The sequence below is a fragment of the Rana temporaria genome, chromosome 2, assembly GCF_905171775.1.
Source record: "Rana temporaria chromosome 2, aRanTem1.1, whole genome shotgun sequence".
NCBI lineage: Eukaryota > Metazoa > Chordata > Amphibia > Anura > Ranidae > Rana > Rana temporaria.
The window spans coordinates 369,252,509-369,271,701 of record NC_053490.1 but is presented as its reverse complement, the minus strand read 5'-3'; the positions used below and the strand labels follow the sequence as shown (position 1 = coordinate 369,271,701).

The 19,193-nt window shown below is 45.9% G+C and overlaps 1 protein-coding gene across 2 annotated transcripts in view; it reads right to left on the bottom strand.

The window, feature by feature from the left end:
* CACNA1S (calcium voltage-gated channel subunit alpha1 S) overlaps nucleotides 1-19,193 on the bottom strand; it is a 214,629-nt gene that overhangs the window by 133,502 nt on the left and 61,934 nt on the right. For both annotated transcript variants that reach the window (XM_040337734.1, XM_040337735.1), the window contains exons 8-12: nucleotides 18,008-18,111; nucleotides 14,747-14,895; nucleotides 14,589-14,670; nucleotides 14,318-14,478; nucleotides 3,121-3,346 (exon numbers count right to left, since the gene is read on the bottom strand). In XM_040337734.1, the coding sequence (XP_040193668.1) occupies nucleotides 3,121-3,346; nucleotides 14,318-14,478; nucleotides 14,589-14,670; nucleotides 14,747-14,895; nucleotides 18,008-18,111 (722 nt within the window). The remainder of the gene's footprint in view (nucleotides 1-3,120; nucleotides 3,347-14,317; nucleotides 14,479-14,588; nucleotides 14,671-14,746; nucleotides 14,896-18,007; nucleotides 18,112-19,193) is intronic.

Here is a 19,193-nt window from a genome sequence, read left to right as displayed (position 1 = left end):
GGAAATTTGGCATTTTATATTGTAGGCCTGCAAATCTTAGAAATAACTCACTTAAATCTGTCCAAACAAGAGTCTAGTAGACATCCCGGGTATGATAAAGTTTGAAACACAAAATCATAAAATATAATATAATAAATAATTACAATTATAACAAATAATAATGTAATTATAATAAAAATTATTCAATAATGTAATCAAATCAAAAACACTGAAATTTGCTCAGTTGCAAAATTGTCAGTGTCATTATTTTCAGTGTTTGATGACGAATTTACCCACAAATCGCTATCGCTCAATTCTGCAAGTGATTATAATTTATTATCGCTGTTTTCTAGCTGCTCTAAAACCACTTTTGACATAAACGGACACTTTTTGGTTGCTATGGACAATTTCCAGTTTCCAGGCAGAAAGAACAGTTTTTATAATATAAAATTGCATGCAGGACACTGGACAGACCACTAGGGACAAAGGGGATGTGTAATTATTTGATACAGTACTGTAATCTTTAAGTATACTTACAGTATATAGTATCTATACTGTGTTTTTACCTATAGAATTTGACGCCACTCGTGAACGTAGAGCGGCGGCACTCCGCAGTCACCAGTGTGTGAATCGAGCGAGATGACAGCTCCCACACACAGCGGGGACACATCGCAGGATCTAGGGACAAGGTAAGTAACTTCCCCTGTATCCTGCAATGCGATCCCAAGTCTGGCTCGGGGTTACCGCTTTTGGTATGTAAGATTTACCCCGAGCCAGACTTGGGAATACCGATAGGCAGGTTAATATCTGATAAAATAAAAGTGCATATAATCATGAATTTTAACATGAGTGGTATTTTCCACATTGAACTGAAACATCACCGTGGCTCAGAGAACTGTGTGTTTCACAAAACAAAAAGACACACAAATCTGCAGTAGGCCTTAAAAAAATGTGCTCCCTGTAGGTTTAAGACTATGTTCACACTATTCCAACACAGAAGTTGCACGACTTCTGATCCGACTTTGCCCTGTTCATGACCGACTTCCATGCAGCTTCAATAAATGGGATCTGACTTTGAGTCTGGTATGAATCTTGAGGGGAATCCCCACGCCAAAAAAAAAAAAAGAAGCCGTGGAGTCCCTGCCAAAATCCATACCAGACCCTAATCCGAGCATGAAGCCCGGCAGGTCAGGTCAGGAAAAAGGACCATACCAGGCCACATGCCCTCAACATGGGGGGGGGGGTGCTTTGGGGCAGGGGGCATTCTTCATTTCTAATAAAGGAGTTGTTTATCAAAAACCTGGGTACTGTTTTTATTTATTTTTTACACTTTTTTGTTGGAAGGGTAGGGGAATATCCGATCGTGTATACGGGCCTTTAGTAACAGCAGAGCTTGCACTTCTGTTGAACAAAATGTGACATTTGAAGCATGATGTTTGATAAGGCAGGCTGAGATATGTAGTGCTACAGCAGAGCTTGCGTTTCTGCTGGACAAAGTCACCTCTAAAGGCCCGTACACAAAATCAGATATTCCGACAACAATTGTGTGATGGAAGGGTTTTGTCGGATAATCCGACCGTCTGCATGCTCCATCGGACAATTGTTGTCGGAATTTCCGACAACAAATGTTGGATAACCATGCTCTCAAATTGTCTAACAACAAATGTGTTTCGTTGGATTAACAGATCGTGTGTACACAAGTCCGTCAGTCTAAAATCAAAACTACAAACACGCATGCTCCAAACCAATGCTAACCATCATACAAGCAGAAGTTTCCCAAAGGGTGGCGCTAAAGAGCTGAAAAACCATGTAGTTTCGTGTTTGTTGGCTGAAAAAGTTCTGCCGTCTATATGCAGAACAAGTTAACGGCCAACGCCCTTCAGACAAAGATCCATGGATTTTTCCAATGGAAATCCAATAATGTGTACTGGGCTTTAGGTACAAGCTTTTGTGGAACTATAAGTAGTTGCATAATGCTTGCAAGGCACGCTGAGCTATGTAGTGCTAAAGCAGCAAAGCTTGCACTTCTCCTGGACAAATATGATCTATAAGGCTTGACAGCCCTGGTAGAGCTACAAATCCCAGCAGGGCTTAAAGACAGCATCCCTCAGGTCCAGGGTAGCTCTGGTAACACAGGTGAACAGCTGGAGCAATCCCAGGTACAAGAGCAAATATCACCCCACTGGAAATGGAGTACCCTGGTAGCAGTTGGGGAGATGGCTCCTGTCTGGCTGTCTGCATGCCAGTTTTGACAGTGGAGGGCCTTTCACCTGGCTGCAAATCACTTTCCCAGCTACATCTGTCTCATCAGGTGTGGAGCTGCTTACAGAAGGAAGCAGAGAAACTTATTTTTTCTGGACATGTCATGGAACCCAGGGAGTTGTGGAAATGGAAAATACCTGCATCTGAGCATGGTGGGTAAAAAGGCACTCTGTTACATTTCTCCCGCTTGCCCACCTGCCTCCTGCACATTCATATTAGCTAGTGGAGCAACCAATTATAGTGAATAGGACAGTGTGAAGGTGGAAGGCAATGGCCTTATTTGCCTCAATGTAAAAAGGCAAAGGAACATCTTCTTTACTTATTATCATATTGCAATAAGCACAAGGGTGAATTTACTAAACAGCTGTGCATACTAACCAATCATCTTTGATATTCAGGTTGTTTGATAAAGCTTTGAAAATAACAGATAAAAGCTCATTGGTTGCCATGCACCAGTCATTTAGTAAATTCCCCCCACAATACATATGCTTTTCGATGTGATAGCTAGGTGAAAAATACTGAAATTACAAGCAAAGATCAATAAGCAAGTGGAAAAGATCTAAACGCTTGTAAATGTTCTGTATATTCAGGCAATTTTTAATCTTGGATAGGGTGGAGAAGGGTTACGTCATGTGTACATTTTTTATCTCTGTGTCCCCTTTCTTTTCCATTGACTTTAACTGGGCTTATGTGTGAGTTTTTTCTTTGCTTGATATTAAAGGACATGGTATAAGCTGATATAAATCTCTGAACCTTAAATGATATCTACAGAACGGCAGTTTCCTAAATAGAGTTACATTCTGGTCTGTGTCTTTTTGTGTATATTCAAACATTTTACATCATAAGCTATACATCTTGTACATTCTCCTATGTGATTACCGTGTAATCTTGAATATTCGAAGTAGCCGAATGCAACGCAGAACAGATATTCCAAGAGGTGACATGATATCGCTGGCCACTAGCATGACCTCAAGCAGCCCTGTGCAGACTACGAAGCTGTCAAACCGATTGAAAAGTGACATAAAATATGACTGGAAACCAAGGGCATACATTTTTACAATCATCTCCATGGTGAAGAGAGCTAATAGCACTTCATTCGCGATGTCTACAAATGAGGAAAGATACAAAAATATTTTTAATGCATTTAAGTTGCAAAAGGGGTAACCAAATGAATGCAGTAGCAGTTTCAAATATAATTATTAAGTTGTTAAAATCACTTTGAAGATGAGTTATAGAAATAACTTTGACTCATAGTAGCTATGATTAGTAACAAATTGCTGTCATTGACATATTTGAGTCCAAGTTAAATAATAATAATAATAATAAAAAAAAATGCACTTACTAAAGTAACTTTTTAACATTTTGTACACTTTTAGATCTTATGATATTTATACATGTTATGATTTATATTTAAATACTAGCCAACATCTAAATAACCAGTTAAAATAAATATGTGGACTATTTAGTTGCCACAATATTTGTATGCAGATTTGCAGCTTCCTGTGTCACCTGGTAGCTCATTGGACTATAAAATAACATTACTACACTACTTACACTATGTTGTCAAACGTATTGGGATGCCTGCCTTTACACTCACATGAACTTTAATGGCACCCCGGTCTTAGTCCGTAGGGTTCCACATTGAGTTGGCCACCCTTTGCAGCTGTAACAGCTTTAACTCTTCTGGGAAGGCTGTCCACAAGGTTTAGGAGTGTGTCTATGGGAGTGTTTGACCATTCTTCCAGAAGCGCATTTGTGAGGTCAGGCACTGATGTGGAATAGAAGGCCTGGCTTGCAGTCTCCACTCGTTCAACCCAAACCTTGCTTTGTGCACTGATCCAAATCATTTGGTGGAGGGGGGATTATGGTGTGGGGTTGCTTTTATGGAGTTGTGCCTGGCTCCTTAGTTCCAGTAAAGAGAACCCTTAAGGCGTCAGCATACCAAGACATTTTGGACAATTTTATGTGTAGCGCCCCCTTTACTTTCAGAAAGGGCGCTACGCTAAAGTTAGTGGAAGAATGAGAGAGATAAGTTGCTCTCATTCTTAATTTTGTTAAATTTGTCTGTTGCCAAATTCTGGATTGTTCTGTGGGTCAGTCTACGTTCCAGGGATGTTGTGCCATCCCTGGGCAGTAGATGGCGCCAGAGGGGTCCAGGCGGAGTCGCTTCCTCCCAGCAGCCAATGAGAGGAGTTGGGCCTCGCTGTGCATGCTGGGAGGGGGTATTTCTGTGGCGGAGGCCGTTCTGGGTTCTTCGCGGGTTCCTGGTTCCAGGTGTGGCACCCACCTTTAGGGTGTGCGCACATCGTGGGCCCCACCACTATGGCCTACCTGGCCTGGGGTCGCGCACTACGCAGAGTTCCTGACTCTGGGCCCTCCTGGCCTGGAGCAACTGATGCCACAAAGGGGCCCCAGTGACTTACTGGGTCCCCACTTCTACTGAAGAGATCCCAAGCTGTATGCTGTTCGATTGGGGGATCGGCTTGAGGAGAACCCGGAGGCAGGTTATCCAAAAGGGCTTGAACGAACCATCGGGGATTTGGTGACTGGATACTGACAGGTACACTATACTGTCATACGGTGACCCTAACGTGATTAATTGGGAGGATTCGCTCTGCTGTTCGCATTGTCAGCATTGAGCCTGTGGCAGAGGCCTAATCTGGCATCTTAATTTAATCAGAGCCAAGTCGGTGTCAGAGACTTGTTCCTTCCAACAAGTGATAAGGCCGAGCAGCGGCCTGTGTTTATGGGAGGAGCCCGGGGGGCCTATATAATCTCCTCGCCTCCCTCCGGGCTCCGTCGGCTTCCTGTCTCAGCACGAGATTTCCGGCGCACTTCGATTGCGTCATCCCTCGCAGCCGCCGCCGCATCCGCGCCATCCGTGCCTTCCAAGGCATCCAGCCACCTCCGCAGACACAGGGGCGTCCCTCGGTTCTCGTCCGACCGCCGCAAGGTAGGCTCTGCTCTCCCGTCTCCCGAGCCCCTTCCCACCGCGGGCTCGCCATTCTTTTCAGCCCCCACCGCACCAACGTATCCCACACGCTGGCAGCTCCCAGGCATTTAAACATGTCAATACATACTCCTTACCCGCTCCTTGCACTGTCTACTCACTGTCACAAACGCCCACGCACTTTCGTCACACCACACATGTCTACACACCTTACTATCAGTTTAAACCCACAAATGTATATTCATAATGCTTACCACAGCAGATGTATTACCATAGTATTTTTCTGCAGTGTTACTGGTTAACTCTAAACTCGGTCACTGACAATGCAAACTGGAATATTCTTGTAGTCACAGATTCATTAAGCAACAGCAAAAACTGTGATTACAATGCCCAACCGCAACTTGTGCAGTCCGCCCCATACCTATCAATATTTTCCTTACCCTGCATACTGAACTGTAGTCCACTTGTTGTCACACGCCTCACATACGTGCACCGATCCTTTGGCACAGCTACAACTAGCTCCCCTTTGGTATTCATGTCATTTAAACTGTTTTTTTTTTTTTCTTTTCTTGTTTGTTTATTTGTGTTTTGCCATTTTTTTTTCCTTCTCCTTCCTTTTCTTCCCCTGGTTTATTGTAGTTAAAAAAAAAAAAACTCTACCTTAGAAGACCAACTTGCAGCTTCTCCGGTTCACCGACCTCCCAGCCCCACGGCTTTCTCAGTCCCCAACACATGGTATACCGTGCACCACATTGGGAACACACGTATACCCAGCACTGCATCCCCTGCCATAGTACCCATTGCTGTACACCTTTCCGATGCTCGGTCACGCACAAGCACTCACGCCACTATTTTTTCATGCGGTGCATCATCAGGCTTCTCCAGTCACCCCATCCATTGTTCCCTCCATTTTGCTTCACAGCAATTCCAGACACACCCCACTCGCCTCCAAATCATGCCTCACACAGCCTGCGCTCCCCACGCATCACACCCACACGCATACCAGCCGCGGCACCCCCGATCAGTAGCGGCCTCACTCCCAGCTCATGCTCCACAGCTCCGCAGTCGCCAACCACATGACAACACATTGTTACGCCTCTCTCATGGGATGTTCCCTCACTTGCCCACCTGCAGTACGTCTTGGGGGTACACAAACACCTTCTCAGCTGCAGCTTCACCCCATTCCACATGTGGCCAAATCCGCCATGGCCCCCTCTTTCAGCACATGCTCCAGAGCCCGGTAGTCACCCACAACCACAGTGCACCGGTTCATGCCTCTGTCATGGGTCATTTCAGCTACTCGCCCTACCACAAACACGCCCCAGCAAGACCACACACATCCTCACACACATTCCGGACCCAAACAGGCCCCTCTCTTCTTAGCCCCATTTCAGCACATGCTCCAGAGTTTCGCATCTCTGCCATGGGAATTTCTGTCACTCATTTACTTGACACAAGTCCAGATCTCAACCCCTGCACGTTCCCGCTGGCAGGCTTGCCCCGAACGTTCCCCAACAGTGTCACCCTCATTTCGGCACATGCTCCAGAGCCCCCGCGTTGTCAGCCACACCCGCAATGCACCGCTTCAGGCCTCTGTCATGGGACATTTCGGCCACCAAGCCATCGCCGCCTCACCCCCTTCGTCGGTCGCTTACAACATTTGAGCTTGGCTAGCCCCCGTCCTTATGTATTATCATTTCTCCACAGGTCAGTCAAGCTCACCAGCTTCCCCTGCACACCAGGTTCAGTAATTCTACAGGTAAAAAAAAAAAAAAAAAAGAGGTGGATCCCCCATCCCCGGCACGACACGGAAACAACACGTTTTATCACACCCCTGCAGGTTCCTGCTCGTCCCACCTCGACCTCCTAGACAAGACTCCGTACCCAGGGCACGATTTACCCTGAGTCATGTCTCAGGACGGCAGCGAAGACCTTTTTGCCCCTTCCTCACCGCCCCCCGCTTCAGAGAGCGGCAGCGCACGCTCCTTCAGGGGATGGACCATCCCCAAGTTAACAGCGGAGTTGAGGCGCAAGCATGTGCCCTTTCCGTCCACAGCCAGGAAGGCAGAACTCTTCAGGCTCCTGTTCCCACCTCCTGCTTCAAACAACTCCCCGCCAGCCTCACCCGGACCGAGCACCCAGCGAACCTCATTACACTCCATATCCACCGCCGTGTCCCAACTCCACAACATGGTCGCAACACTCTCCACCACAATTACAGACGTACAGGCGAGAATGATGCTTCTGGAGGCTCGCCCTCCTACAGCTTCCCCCGATCCACCCACGCTCACCCCGTCTACAGTGCAACCGCTAATACCTCCCCTGCTTACACCCGCAGGCAAGTGCTCCGTAGTCCTCCCAGCCCACTTGGTACCTGCCAACATCAGGAAGGACATCCTGGACGGCAAGGACATCAACCTAGCCTCCCTCCTCATCTCAGTACACGACCTAGCCGAGAACAAGGCCTACGCCTGGGGAGACGTCTCAGTGGTCCTCAAGGCCAAAGACCCAAGGCTTAACCGTAAACTATCGGTCCCGGAATTCGCCTTGGCCTTTGGCATGCTCAGAGACGTCCTATGCTCCGCCTCCCCCAGTAGGAGGGAAGAGCTGGACCTTTATCTCCACACCATAGTGGATTTGGGCTACAAGTACGGAGGGTTTTCATTCTATGACTACCACCGCTCCTTCTCAGCCAAAGCAGCGGCCAGGCTGCTGCAGTTCCAGACAGCTACAGATTGGAGTGTCATGGACACCGAGCTGTTCTGCCGTCACTTTGCTGGCCTGCGCTCACCATTATGCGCTGTTTGCCAGTCCTCCACTCACACCGCCACCTGGTGCGCCAACACCACCAACACCACCACCAACACTCACCCGTTCGAACTCCCCTCGACCTCGAGGGCAGCTCCGGGCCTGCCGGCCACCCAGCAGACGTCCCAGGCCGACAAGTTTGGGCGCCCAGTACAGACGCTAGGCGGCGCGGCCATCTGCAATAATTTTAACCATGGCTCCTGCAACTTCAGCCAATGCCGTCTGCTCCATGTCTGCCTTACGTGCCATAGAGCGCACCCCAGGACCCTATGCCTAGTCAAGCAACAAAAGAAGACCTGACTAGGCCGCATAAACATCCCCTGGCTGGAGCTCTACCTCACCTCCTACCCCACCCCCTCCCTCACCACCTTCCTCGTCCAAGGCTTCACAGAAGGGTTCCACACAGGCCTCATTTCACTGCCCCACACAACGCACGAATGTAGAAACCTGCGCTCAGCTGCCACAGACGAGCAGGTCATAGACCAGCTCTTACAGACAGAGCTAGAGCGAGGCTTCATCATAGGCCCCTTCACCACACCCCCCTTCAGCACCTGGAGAGTCAGCCCTATTGGGCTTGTCAAGGGCAAGTTTTCAAATAAAACACGTTTAGTTTACGATCTGTCTGCGCCTCATTCTTCCCCCACCCCCAGCCTGAACTCCTAGATCCCCTCGGAGGAGTTCTCCCTAAAATACGCGTCTGTAGACATGGCAATCCAAGCCATAATCAAAACCGGCACGGGCACCTGGCTCTCCAAGGCCGACATCTCAGATGCCTTTAAACTCCTGCCTATCCACCCGTCCCTCTGGTGTTGGCATGGCATGAAATGGAGAGAGTCATACTACTTCGCCACCAAGCTGACCTTTGGCTCCAAGTCTAGTCTTCGACACCTTCGCACAGACTCTCACCTGGATTCTCGTGCACCAAGCCCAGTGTCAAGAAGTCATCCACTACTTGGATGACTTTTTGCTAATTGAACAACCCGACACGCCTCCAGGAGACCTCCAAAAGTTGAGACTCGTCTTCAAGAATCTCAACGTCCCCCTCGCAGAACACAAAGTAGAAGGCCCAGCACACTCCATTACCTTCCTCGGAGTTAATCTGGATACCACCTCCATGCAAGCCAGCCTCCCCCCGACAAACTGACCCGCATCAGGGCAGTCCTACATAGTTTCACCCAAACGCAGGGCTGCACCAGGAAGCAGCTGCAGTCCCTCCTGGGAATGCTAAACTTTGCAGTAAGGATCATCCCTCAGGGCCGATCCTTCGTGTCACGCCTTCTGGTCTTCCTTTCCCATGCACAGGACCCTGATCAGATTCTCAGGTTGAATACCGCAGCCTTAGCGGACCTCTCGATGTGGGAAGAATTTCTCACCAACTGGAACGGTATATCAATGTTTATACCGTCAGTGTCACCCCTTTCCCCACAAGTAGTGACCGACGCCGCAGCCTCCACAGGTTTTGCAGCTATTTTTGGCCACCACTGGTTCGCAGGACCGTGGCCGCCAGAAATACTAGCGATCCCGGACTTCACCCAGACGTCCTCCTTGTTCGAGTTGTACCCAATCGTAGCAGCCGCCCAACTCTGGGGCCACAGCTGGGCTGGACAAACTGTTACCTTCACCACCGACAACCAGGCCACAGCCGACATTATCAACAAGGGCAGGTCCAGGTCTCTTGCTATAATGTCCTTCCTACGTCAGCTAGTGCAACTGTCCTTACTACACCAATTCAATGTGCATTGTTCCTTCCTCTCCGGCAAGTGTAATCTCGCCGCAGACGCCTTGTCCCGCTTTAATTATGCCTCTTGTTTTCCAGCAGAAACCCGCAGCTGATCCATCTTCAGCCCCTATCCCTCCTTGGTCTCAACTGACCCTGGACTGACACATCACCTACTGCAAGCTACCCAGCTGATCAACCAGTCTCTCTCCCGCAATACCCTCAAAGCCTATCACACGGCTTGGGACACCTTTACCAAGTTCTTGACGCGCCACTCCGCTAACACCACCCCGAGTGTCAAGCACGTACTGGCCTTCATCTCCTACTGTCACACTTGCCAGTCCCTTTCATACAACACCATCCGTCTCTACCTGGCGGGCGTCCAGCACTTTCTGACCTTACAAGATCCGGCGAAGCCTTCACTGTTTACGTCCGACGCAGTCAAAGCTGCCCTACGCGCAGTCCAGAAGCAACAACCAGTCGTCAACGCCAAATGCCTGCCCATTACCAGCACCATATTTAGAGACCTGTCCGCCATCCTCGCCACATCCCCTTTTGGCCTCCTGCCTAGCTTGGTCATTCAAGCGGCCATCTACCTAGCGTATTACGGTTTCCTCCGACCCAGCGAGTTTGCCTTCAACAGCCCTGCCGGCCAAGTCCTGCGCAGACAACACTTGGTCCGCCATCAAGACCGCTTCACGCTTCACCTCACTACCACCAAAACACAGCAGTCAGGCCCCGGCTTAGATATCGCCATTTACAAGACGGGTAACGCCTGGTGCCCAGTGACCGTGTTGGACCGCCTACTCTTACTTTTGCCAGCCCAATCAGACTCCGCTCCTCTACTCCCTTTTCCGGACAAACCTCTGAACACCAGCCAGTTCATTAAACACGTGAGGATCCTCCTTCGGACTCTGCACCTCAATCCTACCCAGTATTCGGGCCACTCCTTTCGTATCGGAGCAGCCTCAACCGCCTCGCGACACGGGGTCCCCGACCATATCATTAAGAAACTAGGCAGGTGGAAGTCTGCCTGCTTCGCTAGGTACATTCCTGACCCTCAGGCGGAGATGGCACAAGCCTTCGCCAAACTTGCTCACTAATGTTCTGACTTAATAAAACTATAACCCTACCTGAATGTTTTGCCCCCTTATTCTGGCGTACCGTCCATTAGGGCCAGCGCACACTTCAGGTCCATTGTATGTTGTGAGTCCTAGTCAGTCTGTGTCCATGTCCGTGTCGGCCGTAGGGCTCCAACCATAAGTGATAAGGCCGAGCAGTGGCCTGTGTTTATGGGAGGAGCCCGGGGGGCCTATATAATCTCCTCGCCTCCCTCCGGGCTCCGTTGGCTTCCTGTCTCAGCACGAGATTTCCGGCGCACTTCGCCCACCCCCCCATCCCATGTCACAGGAATTCCCAGGTTCATTCCTCTCCACAACATCTATCATTTAACAGGGTATGCCCCCTTATTCTGGCGTACCGTCCATTAGGGCCAGCGCACACTTTAGGTCCATTGTATGTTGTGAGTCCTAGTCAGTCTGTGTCCATGTCCGTGTCGGCCGTAGGGCTCCAACCATAACTTAAAGTGACGCTCCGGCTGCCAGGCTCGTGGCAGGAGTCTGTCCAGGGGCAATTCACCCACTCTGGCTAGAGTGGCGACGTACTGTTACAGCTGTAGCAAAGCAGGATTGCTTTTCACTATCCAAAGCCTGATACTGCAGAGTTTTCTTTATTTCATCAGGCTTTCCTGTCTACCTCAAGTTGATGTTGGTCGTGTTGGGCCAAGAAATAAAGCATTCAGAAAACTTCACCTGCAGACTGGACATTCAATTACTGCTCTACTCAATACCTTCACCCCTAGACATCACAGAGAGGTAACTTAATACGCCGATCCCAATTCAATCAGCGGCTCCTGAGGGGGTAGCGCTACATATGCTCCCAACTTTGTCAACATGACGACATTTCTAGTCGAAACGCGTTGGGTGGACCCATCCACAACATAGTTTTTGGTACCATAACATCTGACAAGCCTATGATGAGCGTTTAACATGTGAGTTTTATTCTATTTTTAATTAACAACACTGTTCATACGGTATCACGTTATGCAAGTTCTTTTCAATATTTCTTGCATGACATGTGGTTACCGAGCCTCTATGAGGTTATCATTAACACTGTGATTTAGGATCATCAAGTCGATTAGCCGTTTGGATCCAGGACTAGCTGTTTAGATCAGGGTGATCGAAACAAGCCTTTGGTGACTTGGGCAGTATATACCTTCCCTAGTCATTTATATTTGGTAAGCCCCCTTTTCTACCATTGGTGGTGGCACTTCTGTCAAGCTGTTGTTCCATCTTCAAGATCTCCTTATGGTGAAGCCATCTTTATCCACATTTATTTGGACTCTAGTCACTTCATGCACTTTCCTGTGGTGAAGTCACCCTTATTTTCATTTGTTTGGATTCCAGTCACTTTATGCACTTTCTCAATTCATTGTTATTATTTGCAAGCCTTTACTATACGTTGGCACACTAATATGTTTAGTAAGGTCACGTGGTGACACTTTAAGATCTAGTCATGTATTAATATACGTAGATTTGGTTTGTTATCTTTAGATGTGGGTAATTTCCATATCTTTACACAGGTATTAGCCCTACATTGTTCCGCTTTACCTTATTTACTCTATTCCAAAGTTGTGTGGCGGCTTATATTTGTATTATACACATGGATGAATGAAACGACATGGATGAATGAGTTTGAGGTGGAGGAACTTGACTGGCCTGAAGAGAGTCCTGACCTCAGCCCGATAAAACACCTTTGGGATGAATTAGAGCGGAGACTGGTAGCCAACATCAGTGCTTGACCTCACAAATGTGCTTCTTAAAAGAATGGTCAAACATTCCCATAGGCACACTCCTAAACCTCGTTGACAGCCTTCCCAGAAGAGTTGAAACTGTTACAGCTGCAAAGGGTGGGCCAACTCAATATTGAACCCTACGGATGCCATTAAAGTTCATGTAAAGGCAGGCGTCATAATACTTTTGACAATATAGTGTATGTTTCAGTTATACTATCCATCTGCAAGAAGCCTAAACATCTTCTCCTGCCAGACCCAAAGACTGCCACATGATACATTGGCATTGTTTGTCCCAATGTGGAGACCTCTCACCTTTAAGCTTGCCATAGAAGGATCGAATTCTGTTGAACCAGCCAAGATTTGATCCATCTATGGGCAGGCTGATTGTCTTAAGTCGATTCATTGATCAACTTGAATACAACCAGCATGTCAGCGGCAATAGCCACTAGCAATAATCACTGTGTGTTTTTTCGGTCGGAAGGCTCCATGCCCCTCCCCTTCCTCTGCAGGGAGAACACAATATCTCAGTGGGACAGATTACCCTATCCACACTGATTGTGGTTGCAGTAAAGAAAATCACATAATCTATGGCTTGCTATTGGTAATGGGCAGGGTGTAGCAGAAAGTTGCTACAAGGGTGTTTATGCAGATATACTTTACTTCACACGCATTTGCTCCACAGCTTAGTAGATAATGGAAAGCTTCACTTTCGAAATATACCCAATCACACGCGAGGGAAGAACAGCATTTTTGCTTGCACATAATTGGATGATAGAAGTCAGCAGAGCTTCTCCTCATTTACTAAGCTATGGCACAATTGCCCTGAAGAGTGCAACTGCACTCTGCTTTCACATCTACTTATTTTTAAGTAAATACAAGAACAACGATTTTAAGCGGCCCCCTCTAAAGAACACCAACTGTGTATAAAACACTGTAGGTAAACAATTGCACTTACATACAGTATGTTCTTACACCTTTCTGTTTATATTTAACCTTTTTAATACTGCCTCTGGTCCACCCCTATTCCACCATTTTCAAAAAACAATTGATGGCTGGCTTCTACTTCCTTGTTCCCTGTGCCAGCCTACTGATGTTGCACCTCATCAGGGAGTATAATTCCACTGCGCATATTCAAGATAAAAAATACAAGCCATCACATGCCCCATCTTGTGCATTCACCCAATGATAATACTCTGAGACACAGATGTTTGCTGATGTGTATTTTTGTGGAATCCAAAAAAGGTCCTTGGTAACATATTGCAGATTACCAGTCCTTAGATGTGGTGACTGCATTTGTTTTCTTTTTAAGTCTAAGAACATTTTCAGCATGTACAGAAAACACATGTTGCTCTTGCCGAACTGGAAACAGAAAACAATCTTATCTTTCTCATGTAAACTTCTAATCGTATTAACCCTAATGCAATGGAGATGAATAAACTCACACATATATGAAGTCTAGCTTGGGTGGCAACCATGGTACCTTCCATAGATAATATGGACGGTAATGCGCGATTACAAAATAAAAATAAGTAAAAAATAAAGAAAGAAAAAATACCTGAAGAAAGGAAAATAATGCAGGCACCTCATTCAAGGACTAGTAAGCTACACTATATTTCATTTTGGTTTTAGGTTTATAGAAACTTTAATAAACAGCTAACTATACAAGAAAGCATTTTAGACTGATAACCAGTAACTTAAAAACCTTTTGTTATATCAATATTTGCATACAGTTGGAAATGTGTCTCACCTTGGGCCTTTGTTAGAGAGTCGGGCTGATGGTGGTGCTCAGTTGCTATAATGATAGTGTTAACTAAAATCATAATAATGACAAGCCAATAGAAGAAGCGGGATTTCACAAGATCTCGACTTTTTCGGCGAAGGAGTCTATGCCAATGGCGCCACTGACGGCTAGGGAAAGGCATAATCAGACATGAAGATGTTACTAGTGAATTTTGTATAGTATGAAAACATGGCCTATTTTCAGACTATTTCAACTTTTTCAATATGCTCTCACTCACAAAAAGGCGATACATTTGTTGATTCCCTCTATATCATAGAGACTGTCGGTTTCTGAACCACCTTCCTCAAGCTGTAAGAATCCTAAAAGCAAGAATGTATATTTAATAGAGCAGTAATAAATTCTTCCTTTAATAAATGCTTACTGGCCAGCTCTCACCATCTCCTGGTTCCATGTCTGGATCCATAACTTCTGCATGCGTAATCCAGTCCAAATACCCACGCAAGTCCTCATCCATTGCCTGCTGTTCTCTCAGCATCTGGAATGCACCTCGCGATTTGGCCTTTTCTCGCTCCTTGGTAAACTCACTATGGAGGACCCACAAGTTTAGGTATAGCATCTCTAAGAAAATTATAGCTACAACTTTGTAACCATGGTAATGTCTTTCCAGGTAAAAAGTACCGTATATATACATATTTCATACTATGTGGTTTCCTTCATTTGTTTTTAACACACTTTCATAAATGTGCATGCTAATTTGATTTTAAATGGCTATTAACATTTTTAAAGTCAAACTTGCAAATTTACAAAAGACTAAACATAAAACTATACAAATGCCAATTTCAAGATTATTTTGGCAATGTTGACGATTTCAATACTATTTTGCACATTCAGCACAAGAGCAAAAACAAAGGCAACTTGTCAAATAAAACAAGATAGCCTACCGCAGACACAAGGCTTTTACTGCAGGGAGGGTATCACGGCCCAAAGGACTGTAGCACCCTCCTAGAGTAGGATGCTAGGCAAATATTGTTTTTGGCTCCTTCAGTAGTCAAGTGAGCAGTGATTGTTTGCTTTGGTCTGTTCAAGGTTTAACAGGACGGGTATTTGATTGCTTCTGGAGGAAATTTCCAGAATATAGGGCTCGGAGAGTCAAATGACAAGTTTGAATACTTGTCATGCCCTAGCCAAACCCGGAGGGGAGTGTCTAGATGGTGGCTAGTGATAAATGGCCTGAAGCCTTAGAGAGATTGTTCTTTCCTCAGAAGGGAGGGTTCCAAAGGGCTACTTGGGCTGCTACCCCCTGTGGACTGTGTAGCTTTTCTTTTAGTTCTTGGTTGTGGCAGAGCTGAAGGTCTGGAGTGATCGTTTGAGGAGCTGACTTTGGAACTTCACCATAAGGGATTAGGTCTGGAGAAGGATTGTGTCAAGGCTGGGCTCAGCCCTTGCTTTTTAGAGCTCTGTGCTCAGCTGTCGGTTAATTGTCAATACTCTTCATTACACAGTGACTCACCTGGTATTCAATTTCTGCTCGTTAGCTAGCCCTGCTGGCTATTTAAACTTCCTGGATCAGATCTCCTGTGCCTTCGCCTGGTCAACATATCCGGATACTCTCTGCTGTGTTTTCCTGTTAAAGGCTTTTGCCTGGCTGACTTCCCTTCTGGTTCCTGACCCTGCTTACTGCCTCTCCGATGCTGATCTCTGGATTCCTGTTTCACTGGCTTGTTCCGACTACCCACTCTGGTTACTGAACCATGGCTATTTTGTACCATTTTACTATTTAGATTTTTACTGCACTTTTGTCTCAATCTGATTCATGGTTCCTGACAGATTGCCTCCTTCCCGCTGGGTTGACCAAAAAAAAATAATGAGTGTGTGTACCCAGCTTTATAGTTTTAGATATGTGGATCATGTGTTTGTAGCTTTGAAAGTTTGCAAGTTATATGTTTGCATGTAGGGGACTTACTGTACTACCCTCCTTAGCAGGAACTTTAGAGTTTTTTTTAAACATATCAACCAGGCCATCCATCTATGGGTGGTAGACAGAAGTCCTCAACTGCCTGATTTGGAACAGTTTGCATAAATCTGCCATCACCTTCACCTATAAAAGGCCTCTCCTCTGAGAAACCCTGTCATTGAGAACAAATGGAACAACTCTAGTGCAATTATTTTAAAGGAAGTATTTTTTTAGAGGAATAGCTGTAGGATTTCTAGTTGCATAATAAAGAGCTACCAATATATTTTGTATATCCTTAGGCTGACTTCACCAGGGAACCAACCAGATCAATTGCAATCTGTCCCAGTGGTACTTAAATTATGGGTAGCAATGAGGTTTTGGAAGTGTGAACACTGGAGCAATAAACTGGCAAGTGGGCAGGAAATACAGTATCTGTTAACTACAGTCTTCAATCTTGACCAGTAAAATAAATGCGTTATCTGAGCCTCCATTTCTCAGCCCCCAAGTGTCCTCCCTGTGTAACCAGCAACTGCTCAATAACCTCACTGTACATCCTGGTAACTTGATATAGCGAATCACAATTAACTGCAAAATGAGGAAACCTCTTTTCAGCATCAGGCATGTATGGTATCCCATAGCCTCAGCCTTCAAACTCAGCTGGTAAAATAGATGTTATTTGCACCTCCATCTTCTCAGCCCCAAAGTGTCCTCCCAGTGCTTCAATATGAGCTACATTGAGCACCATTCACCTATATGGCTAGGGAACCTACATGTAGGCAGGTAGAGTTGTTGCTGCCACAGCTGAGAGGGTTAGTGTTATTTATGTTTCCTTCTTGGCAGACTCTCTTAGGACAGAGCAGATCAGCACCTCATAGAATGTTCAAGTGAGCACTGTTGGGGCCATAATCTCATATCTGAAACATAATTTCACTGCAAGATTTCTGACACTATGATATAAAGGGTACTGCACTGTAAAGATAAAGACACTGAAATCATTACAGTACAGTGCAGTCCCCTTTCTATCACAGTACCCATCTACAGTGCAGTCCCCCTTTACTGTGCAGTACCTGTTATAGGCATCCAATCTCTGAATTGCAGCTTTTGTAAATTTCAAAAGCCAGTATAAAGGAATGGTAGAGGTAAAAAGCACTTTTTTTTGTATAATTCTAGCTAAGGGGGCGTGACAGGGGGGGGGGTGTCCTATGCCTATATACTTTTTCTAATAGGTGTAACTCGTTTCCATCTGCCTGTGCCTGGTTCCTGCTCTATGATCCTCAGCTTGATGATCATCCTATCCGGCAGGTACACAATAGATGTGTCTCTACCTGTGTCAGCGAGCAGCTTGACAATGGGGCTGAATTCCCATAGTTGGGACATCACCCACCAGCTTCTATTACCCCATACCCCCCATTTACCCCCGTTGTTGGCCCTTCCTTCTTTCCACATTCAATGCAGAAGCTGCTCGCTGGCACAGGGAAGCCAGAGTTTAGCGAGCATGTGAACGCACTGATGATGAAAAATAATGGATTTATACTGAACTCTTCTACAAACATGCAGCATGGGTATGCAGCATGGGTATGAGGAAGGGGGAAGCAATGTTTTTAGCCTAAATTACATTAGCCTTTCAGCCCCTTTAATTTAAGATTCTATTGTTTTTAATGTAATAGACCTTGTTTCATAGGCTTGCTGTAATATACTGTATGTTGACCAGCAAAGCAGAACCGTTAAAGAGAATATTATACCCGCTCAGGACTCCAAGCACCAAGTTGAGTACGAAGAAGGATCCCAGGAGGATAAGGCTAACAAAGTAAATCCAAGGCCACTCATTGCCAATAGCATCATTAACCTATATGAAGAGATAAACAACAATTAGGAATGTTTGCTTATTTAAAGCGGAGTTCCAGCGATGGTCTCATCTTATCTAATACAATCTGGCATATGTACTACATATAGTCTTTTTTTGTTAGATAATGCTTTAAATAACTCACTTTGAACCCCTTTTTAGCAAGTTCGCTCCCATCTTTAGTTTGGGCATCTAAATCCCACTCATTGCTCCTTCTGGAATACGGTGCTAATGGCTACCCAGCATGCACACCCATATCTTGTGCATGCACAGTGCGTACAAATACCGCAATGTTAGAAGCAGAGGCTGCCCATTGATTCCTGGGATCGATGACACTTATATTCAAGGAGCCAACGGGCAGTCGGATCTGACATAGTTGAAGTGGACATTTCTAATGGCCAAATAAGGTAAACAGCTTAGAAAAAATACAATTCCAATGATTACTGTAAATGTAATCAACAACACGGGGGATGACTTAATAAAGTCGGTGGAACCATGCTTTATAGATGAAGTTTAGTAAACGTTTTTGTGATACAGCGATATATGCAGAGCTTTTTTTTTTCTCAGAAAATAGGTGCAGGAACTCAACCACGACCCGTTCAGATTTCACAAACAGTAGAAGGGTCTTAAAGGGGCATTAAATACCAGAATTGCATTACATACAGACTGCAGAGTTCAGGGGGTTACAAAGCTGTCACTTGTAAATACAGAAACCAGACTTCTGTGTTTACAAGTGATTGTGGTGAGCAGGCACCAAAGGGTCTGAGCCAGAGGTGGTGGAACTGAGTTCCCCCAAGTTCCCCCTGAAAAAAATGCCCTGGATATATGTAATTGTGTGAGTCCTATTACCTGTAGATGGCTGTTCTGTTTAAAATCCTCCATGTTTAAATATCCCCTGTACAGTTCCAGAATTTTGGTGCTGTGAAGGGGTTAACAGTAGTGACTTCTGATAAGGAAAGTTGCGCCACTCCCTCCTGCCTCTCCTATGCCATTCATAGAACTACTTAATACACTACCATAATGCTTCGAGTTCTGTGATTGGAAGAGGAGGAAGAGTTGAATGACTTAAATAGGTTGCATTTCTT